We start from the raw sequence: 9,846 nt of genomic DNA, 5'->3' as shown, positions 1-9,846 counted from the left end.
ATTGGAAAAGAAATTTAAATAAAAAAATGCATTTCCAAATGAAATTGCTTTATATCATTAAAATTATGAGTATTTGAAGTGCAATTTTAATCAATTTTAGAACAAAAATTTATATAAATCATCAAATAATTGTGGCTTTCATAAATTTTCGGTAAATTATAGCATATATGTTGTAGAGAATCATGAAATCTTTTGAAAATATTAGTTTTTTTATCGGTTTGCACTACAACAAACAAGACCTTAGACAGCGCTTTAAAGCGCTGTCTAAACCTCCGCTGCTAAAGGTTTAGACAGCGCTTTTTTAAATCTTAAAAGCGCTGTCTAAGCCCCCCCCCCTTAGACAGCGCTTTGGGCAAAAGCGCTTTCTAAGACCCTCCTATTTTAATTTTTTTGGTATACCTTAGACAGCGCTTTTCAAAAAGCGCTGTCTAAGCCCCCCCCCCCCCCTTAGACAGCGCTTTTGCCTAAAGCGCTTTCTAATCCCCCCCTTAGACAGCGCTTTTTACAAAAGCGCTGTCTAAGGTATACGAAAATTTTTGAAGCTTTTGTTTTCAACCAGATTTTGACAGACAATTATCACATTTGGCCTTTTTTCTACCAATTTTTGGCTAACAAATATATATATATACCAATTCAAACCAATTTTGCCTTAAATGTATCAAAATATATACAAATTTATGTACACATTTACAAGTCATAACATATACTACAAATGTACACATTAATTACACAAATTTATGAACAAACATTGAGCTTTATCATGAATTGACACCACTCCTCTTTGATTTCGTCCACTTGATCCTTTGTATAAAATGCACACTTGAATTCCATCATCAGTCCAGTACTTCCATACATCACCGAAGTGCCCTGGTCTCTCCTCCCAAGGTCCAACTGAAGCTTTCCATCGAAATGCATCTCTTAAAGCCTCGCCTTCGACAAAACAACCACCTGATGCAATGTAGTGTAAATCAGCATTGCAAAAAGTTATTTGATCGGTAATTCGATTGCTTATACACAAATGAGAAGAGTGAACTGGAATACAAGATTACTAAATAATGCTTATTTTAAACTACGATATATACCGAAGAATTAAAGGTACAAATCATAGATTTTTTTTTAATTCTTTATGCTTCATTAATAAATAAATATAAGAAACATGCCAAATCACAGTTCCAAACACATAGAAAGTAATTTGATGAAGATCATTTTATGCATACCTGGAAATCTGATAAAACTTGGTTTTATATCTAGCAGCATTTGAAAAAGATCACTTCGGAAACCATGTCCCTGCGCCAAGTCAATGACAAATATCTCATTAATAGGGTGAGAGGAGAAAAATACAGTATTACTAACATTGGCATCAGATATCAAAATTTATATAAATGTTATCGCAATTTCAGGATGTAGGCTAAATTGAAGTTGGTCCAACCATATCAGACACTTGGTCCAACCTTATATGTGTCCACTGGCATAGCAGACACTTGGTCCAACCATATTACACCCTTTGCAGTTGTCGTTAATTGAAGTCTCGAGTTTCGACTCGTTGCCTTGGCCTCCAATACAACCTCAACCTTGGTCCAGTTTGAAAAATCAGATGCAGAACCCCTGCAAGGTTAAGATATCAGTATCATTAATAGATGGAAAAAATGATCTTCGGGATTAAAACTTTTATTCGTCAAGTCTCTACAGCACATAAAAATAGAGCTCACGTGATCACGGTTGAAGCGAGGTTTCCCACGCCGTTAGGTCCAGTGAACGAAACTGCTAGATTAAGTGGCCCAGTTGAACGAGCATAGAAAACAACTTTATATTTCTTCCCTTGCTCAATATTCTGAAAATAGTACTAGCTGAATCAGCCACTAAGGAATAAAAATAACTCGTAATGAAAGTAATCATATAAGGATCTGATTTAACATCAAATTGATGCAAGGGCATGAACTAGTCTTACCATGCCCCAGAAGCCAGGGTTATAAACGCCAACACCATCAGCGGGGCAGGTATTGTCGCATAACACCTCTAATCGGAGTGCAATCTTGTTACGTTCAAAGATAGACGTACGATCCGTTTCAACATTAATATTCGTTTCATTTCCAATAATTGACCAAGGATCTCCACTGACTAAAAGTGAATTTACATGAATAAGAATCTCCACTGAATAAAAGTGAACTTACATGAATAACACAATGTGGTACTTACCGTTCACTGCACTGTTATGACGGAAAAGGTTGGTGACAATTGTTCCTGGATGAAGAGAATTTGCAGTAATATTCACACCATCTTCCTGATCATGATGCAGACATAATAAGCAATATTTTACCATTCAAAATAAAATCAAGACTTTGTTTGGTTAAACAACTTACTTGAGTGAGTTTATAGCACAAGCGTAGCGCTTCTCATACAAGTGCTTATGCATATGCTATTTCTATAACGAAAGATAAAATAAAAGCTATCTTGGAGAGCTTATGAAAATAAGCTGAAAACAACTTATGGACATGTCATAAGTTGTTTTCAGAAACTCTCTCAAACAGTCTCACACATGCTTATGTTAATAGTTAAGCTCAAATATCAGTTTCTTAGTCAACTCATAAAAAGCTAATGAGACAATGAAAAGAACACCGACCTAAGGACATCCTCTTTTTAATTAAAGTGAGACACAATAAGTTATATTGAACTATGGTAAAAACACACCAATTATGAACTACTAAACCATATGGCATGTAAATAACACCACTATACAGTAGAAGTAAGTGCACCTTGAGATGTTTTGTAAGTTGGTTGGCATGTAAAACGTTAGCAAGCTTGGATTGCCCATATGCACGCCAGTTGTTATAACTGTACAAAGGGATAACATTTTCAAGTTTAATTCTTCATGCAACTAAGGCGAGCCAACTGTTTTAACTCTAATCAAGGAAGTCAACATAAGCACGTGGTATTACCTTGATTGGTCATTGATTTTGTCAAAACGGATTCCTTCGGGATATGCAAACCTGTGAGCCTCTGAGGCAACATTAACAATTCTTCCTTCTTTTTTACTTTCACGTGTTGTTTTCTTCATAGTATCCAACAAAAGATTTGTCAAAAGAAAATGCCCTGCATAGTTAAAATAACTCATAATTACAATCAAAAGGATTGCTTCTTCTCAGGAAATGGATTTAAAGAAACAGTAAAATCTCACAAAAAAGAAGAAAATAAAAAGTAAAATAATTACTTGATGTTTTATATAAATTGATTAAGACAGATCATAAGTGTAAATTGCACATAAATTTCATCTTTCAATGATTTACAAACCACTTCTCCAATGTAGAAAGAGAGGTTTCAAATTTGCATGTTGTATATAAACTATTAGTTTGTGTAAAACACATGCCCACACTCTGTATAAACTAATGTGAGTGAGTGGCAAAGTGCTCTATCCCTTCCCCACTTTAATGCTGGAAAGTTCTTGAATAATTCATATTATAAGAAGAATAAAACACTAGTAAATTGAATTCATGTTACTGCTACTCATGAAAAGAATTTCCAAAAGGAAAAACTTACAGTTGATTGGATCTTACTTGTGAGCAATGTTGTCAGAATCGACATCTTACATAAGATTTACCACATACCTATGTGATTGGTGGCAAACTGTAGTTCAATGTTGTCTTTGGACAGCTTGAAAGGGCATGCCATAATTCCTGCATTATTTCTTACAATTATAAACAAACAAACAAGAAAATATTAGTACTAATGTTTTACTAGGAGCCTATAAAAATACAAAACAAACATCCAAGCGTCCTATTGCACACCAACACACCAACACAAACATAAACATACAAAACCAAGCTCCTTCATTCTTTATGGACCCACCTTCAAAATTCATTCAATGCAATACACTAGGCCAAATGCAGAACCCTTCTTTCTGAACGCACAAGTGAAACTCTATTACAACGGTGCACCTGTATCATTTCAACATGGCAAAAACAGTTCAATTCATGCATAACATAGCAAATCTGATCAATAACCAAATGCATTTTAACCTTCACATCCCACTTATATTCATTTCACCAACCATTAACTCCATTCTTTATAACAGGGTCCATAAGCCAATTTTCTTTTAACTTTAACCTACAAAACCAATTATCAGAGCGGAGTTAACAAAACCTTCGAACTAATCATTAACTTCATATCAGGAAATTGCTAGCAGAGCATATGTTATCATACTGCATTAACAGTCCATAACAGAAAATAGTTCATTACCATTCATATCTAATATAACTAACTATAACCGAAATTCACATTTAAATGCTAACAGAAATCCAAACTAAACAGATTTTTCTACAATTTCATCTCTAACTAATTCCCAAACTTCCCAACACTAACGGAGTAACTAACATTTAACAAGATTGCTTTGATTGAATCTCACAGAGTTAACCTCTGTTAAAATTCCTATCTATAAATCCCTCACCATTACAATCTTCATTCATCTAACTTCCCCAGAATCACACATTCTCCGATTCATTCATTGGTCCAGAAACTCATTCATACGCACACTTCTCGATTCAATCTCCATTCAGCTCTATTTGAATCCCTCAACCTCTCAAAACCACTCTCATAGAACTCTCTCAATTCAATCATTCACCTTCTCTACACAACCCTCATAACTCACGTGTGCACGATAGAAGCAGAAGAAGGTTGAAGAAGAAGTAGAAGAAAAAGTGTTTGAACGGAACTTAGAGAAAGGAGAGCTTACTGGAAGTTCGTCGTCGTCTTCGTCTTCTCCATAGGTAAGTCGATTTCTTCCTTGTTTCACTTTGAATCGGATACAAGATGTAGCTCGAAGCTTGGGGAATCAAAACCCCAACCTATTGGGTTTTGATTCCATCGTTTTAGAGTTTAATTTTACCATTTGTATTTAGGGTTCATGTACAGCACCACTCCAGTTTGGATGTATAATCAGGAATTGTGAAATTTAATGGCAGATTTAGGTTAAGGTTGTGTAGACGAAGGATTTGGGGTGGAAATTTAGTAGTTTAGGTCTCCGCTGCCGCCGGTGGCGAATTCTGGCGCGACGGAGGAAGGTTCTCCAGTAAGGAGGGAAGCTGAAGCTTTAATTCTCCTCTCAAGGTGTTGTTTGCGTTTGGGCTTTGGGTCATCCGTTGATCCTATGGGATGGCGTTTTAATTTTTTTTTTAATTGAAAGACTTTAAACAGCGCTTTCTCAAAAGCGCTGACTAAGGTCTATATTTAAAAGAGCTTTCTAAAAGCGCTGTCTAAGACCCCCTCTTAGACAGCGCTTTCATTATTTTTTTAGAACATTTTCCGTGTTTTATTTTTATTTTAACCTTAGACAGCGCTTTCTTTTAAAAGCGCTGTCTAAGATGCGCTGTTAAAAAACCTTTTTGGCGTAGTGTTGTAAGTTGGATGGATACTTTATTACTTGTAATAGTTGTATTTAATATTGTTCGAATCTATTTCTTGTTTAAGCTAGATCATAAATAAACTACATCTTTATAATAAAATAATAATAAATAAACTACATTTGAAATCCTCTTTCTTTAATTAAATAACACTCCATAATTGAATAAAGAGAATAGTGTTATTGTATAATTAAATTCATTTCTCAATATATCAAATATATCTTGAGTCTTTCATTATATAAAATTTAATACTCTCAAATAATTTTATAACAATAAAAAGATAAATTCTTGATTTATAGTTTTGGTGGAGAATTAAAATCTTTAAATAAAATTTATTTAAAATTATAATTTATCATAAAATCTAATTATAAACAATGACATAATGTTTATTATTTAAACTATGTAGATAAACTGTTATACTCACTGATGAAGAATCTGAAAAGGAGAGTGATGAAGAAAAGGCTAATAGTGTAATTGTTTTCACTGCTCACCTTGGTTACAAGACAAATGATCAAAATGATGGTGAATCTAACGATGAAGAACTCTCAGATGAAGATGTTGATGAAGTATATAGATTAATATATGTCAAATAGATAGAAGAATGCATGTCCATCATAAAAATTTAGATAGTGTGAAAAATGAAATTGCTCTCTCTATCACTATAAGTATCAGTATTTTAAGTGTGGTTTTAATCAATACAAAAATTCACATAATTCATCAAATAATTGTAGTTTTCATAATTATTTGGTAAATTATAGCATATATATATATATATATATATATATATATATATATATATATATATTATATATATATATATATATATATATATATATATATATATATATATATATATATATATATATATATATATATATATATATATATATATAATATATATATATATATATATATATATATATATTTATTATAGAGAATCATGAAATCTTTTGAAAAGTTTACAATTTTATTTTTTCCTATTTGTAAATTGGATGGATTTTTTATCACTTATAATAGTTGTATTTAATATTGTTCGAATATATTTCTTATTTATGCTAGATCATAATTAAACTAATTCTTTATAATCAAAAACAAAAATAAAAATAATCTACAACTTCAATCCTCCTCTTTTTTAATTGAATAACATGCCGAAACTAAATAAAGAGAATAGTGATATTGTATAATTAAATTAATTTGTCAATATATCTTGAGTCTTTAATTATATAAAATTTAATAATCTCAAACAATTTTATTATAAAAATAAAAAGATAAATTCTTGTAATGTTGATGAAATATTAATATCATTAATTAAAGTTTATTTAATAATTTTATTATAAAATATAATTACAAAACATTGACATAACATACAATAACTAAACTATACAAATATTTTACCAACTAAATTCTAGAAGTTACATATTATTTACAAAATAAAAAATATTTCCATATATATATATATATATATATATATATATATATATATATATATAATATATATATATATATATATATATATATATATATATATATATATATATATATATATATATATATATATATATATATATATATATATAAGTATGAGTATTTATAGTGCAATTTTAATCAATTTTAAAACAAAAATTTATATAATTCATCAAATAATTGTGGCTTTCATAAATTTTCGGTAAATTATAGCATATATATGTTGTAGAGAATCATGAAATCTTTTGAAAATATTAGTTTTTTTTATCGGTTTGTAAATTGGATGGATATTTTATTACTTGTAATTGTTGTATTTAATATTGTTCGAATCTATTTCTTGTTTAAGCTAGATCATAAATAAACTACATCTTTATAATAAAGTAATAATAAATGAACTACATCTGAAATCCTCCTCTTTCTTTAATTAAATACCACGTCGTAATTAAATAAAGAGAATCGTGATATTGTATAATTAAATTCATTTCTCAATATATTAAATATATCTTGAGTCTTTCATTATATAAAATTTAATAGTTTCAAATGATTTTATAATAATAAAAAGATAAATTCCTGACTTATAGTTTTGGTGGAGTATTAAAATCTTTAAATAAAATTTATTTAAAATTACAATTTATTATAAAATATAATTATAAACAATGACATAATGTATATTATTTAAACTATATAGATACACTGCTACAATCATTGTTGAAGAATCTGAAAAGGAGAGTGATGAAGAAAAGGCTTACAGTGTAATTATTCCACTGCTCACCTAGGTTACAAGACAAATGATCAAAATGATGATGAATCTAACGATGGAGAACTCTCAGATGCATATTTTGTTGAAGCATATAGCTTGATATATGTCAAATAGAAAGAAAAATGCATGTCTATCATAAAAATTTAGATAGTGTGAAAAATGAAATTGCTCTCTCTCACTATAAGTATTAGTATTTTATGTGTGGTTTTAACCAATACAAAAATTCACATAATTCATCAAATAATTGTAGCTTTCATAATTATTTGGTAAATTACAGCATATATATGTTGTAGAGAATCATGAAATCTTTTGAAAAGTTTACAATTTTACTTTTTTTCTATTTGCAAATTGGATGGATCTTTTATCACTTATAGTAATTGTATTTAATATTGTTCGAATATATTTCTAATGTATGCTAGATCATAATTAAACTAAATCTTTATGATAAAAAGCAAAAATAAAAATAAACTACATCTTAAATCCTCCTCTTTTTTAATTAAATAACAAGCTGTAATTAAATAAAGAGAATAGTGATATTGTATAATTAAATTCATTTCTCAATATATCCAATTTATCTTGAGTCTTTAATTATTTAAAATTTAATACTCTCAAACAATTTTATAATAATAATAAAAAGATAAATTCTTGTAATGTTGATGGAGTACTAATATGTTTATATAAGGTTTATTTAATAATTTTATCATAAAATATAATGACAAAACAATGACATAACATACAATAATTAAACTATACAAATATTTGACCAGCTAAATTCTAGAAGTTACATAATATTTACGAAATAAAAAAAATATTTTCAAATGTATTTAAAAATGAAGTCATATATATATATATATATATATATATATATATATATATATATATATATATATATATATATATATATATATATATATATATATATTATATATATATATATATATATATATATATATATGATAACCAAAATCTAAGCAAACTTAACTATTTTTTTATTTTATATTATATTATTATTTAAAAAAATAATTAACGGAGCAAATTCAAAACATCAAGTAGATAACTCATAACACATTAAACAAATAACACCTCTTCCAACATAATTCAAGTTTAATTCAACCAATGTTCACTGCAATAATATATATTGAACAACTTCGATACACTGAAATAACTAATTCACTTTCTTTTTTGCATCACTGTAAAAATACAGACCAATTGAAGTGAGTTAGTTATTGTTATTCTTATATAGCGAACAAAGCATAACCATCCATTAACAAGCACCACAATGGTAGAATTCAACAAGTTCATCCACGGATCCTAATTGTGCATCAGTTTCAACACTTTCAAGCATCCACAACAAATGTTCAAACAAAACAACCTCACAGGAAACAACCACAACACCATCATCACATCCACCATTGCAACAAGACCTATCAACTAGCTCTTGAAAAATAGGATGCTGAAATTTTTTGGAGTTTACGAGATAGTTTCGCCGAGAATTTTTGGCGTAGACAACATGAAGCTTTTGTTCATGTTCCTGCTGCTTGGAGGAGGAAGACATAGACCTATTGTTACAGCTTAGTTTGGCAAAAGAAGACCATCTTTTGATAGTTGATTTTAGGTGTGTTAATTTTGCACAATTTACCATTTTGAGAAAGGTGTTTGATGAAATATTTTAATGAAAAGTGAAGAGAAAAGATGTAAATTATGAGACGAGTGATCACAAGATGGGATGGAAAGGTTAGGTTATAAAGTTGACATAGTTTAAGGAAGTGATGGAGATGATGTAAAGTGAAGTACTAAACATGTGTAAAGGCCTGTTGTTTACGATACAACTAAAAATGTAAAATTGTATGGGGAATAGAAAACCATTTTGTATTTTATTGGCATCTTGTGAGAGGTTCTTGAAAATTAAGATAAAATGTGTAAATTATGAGAGCAGTGATTACAAGATGGGATGGAAGGTTTAGGTTATATAGGACACATAGTTTAAAGAAATGACGATGATGATGTAAAGTGAAGTATTAAACATGTGTAAAGGCCCACTGTTTACGGCACAATTTAGAATGTAAAGTATAATGGAGAATAGAAAAACCATTTTCTATTTTATTGGCATCTTGTGAGAGGTTTCTCAAAATGAGAAAACAGTTTATTTTTATCTTTTTACATATTTCTCGTTTTTTTAAACTTTTTTTTAATAATTTTACAAACTCACTACATCTATGTAATGAGAAA

At 29.3% G+C, this 9,846-nt stretch overlaps 1 protein-coding gene across 4 annotated transcripts; it reads right to left on the bottom strand.

Annotated features, from left to right (window-relative positions):
* Window positions 1-622: 622 nt before the first annotated feature.
* Window positions 623-5,125, bottom strand: LOC127076224 (alpha-L-arabinofuranosidase 1). Of its 4 annotated transcripts, none has more exons than XM_051017815.1 (12): window positions 4,727-5,125; window positions 4,014-4,101; window positions 3,844-3,932; window positions 3,603-3,682; window positions 2,937-3,090; window positions 2,754-2,832; window positions 2,197-2,281; window positions 1,949-2,118; window positions 1,710-1,831; window positions 1,452-1,605; window positions 1,218-1,287; window positions 623-948 (listed from the first exon to the last, which is right to left on the bottom strand). In XM_051017815.1, exons 4-12 carry the CDS (start codon window positions 3,664-3,666, stop codon window positions 722-724), a joined length of 1,125 nt encoding a protein of 374 aa, XP_050873772.1. In that variant the 5' UTR covers window positions 3,667-3,682; window positions 3,844-3,932; window positions 4,014-4,101; window positions 4,727-5,125; the 3' UTR covers window positions 623-721. The 4 variants fall into 4 exon arrangements, with proteins under 4 accessions (XP_050873772.1, XP_050873771.1, XP_050873773.1 ...); XM_051017814.1 differs by having other exon boundaries at window positions 3,603-3,671; XM_051017816.1 differs by having other exon boundaries at window positions 4,046-4,101.
* Between the last annotated feature and the right edge of the window lie 4,721 nt (window positions 5,126-9,846).

This window comes from Lathyrus oleraceus, chromosome 4 (assembly GCF_024323335.1).
Source record: "Lathyrus oleraceus cultivar Zhongwan6 chromosome 4, CAAS_Psat_ZW6_1.0, whole genome shotgun sequence".
Lineage (NCBI taxonomy): Eukaryota > Viridiplantae > Streptophyta > Magnoliopsida > Fabales > Fabaceae > Lathyrus > Lathyrus oleraceus.
This window is presented reverse-complemented; position numbering and strand designations above follow the sequence as displayed.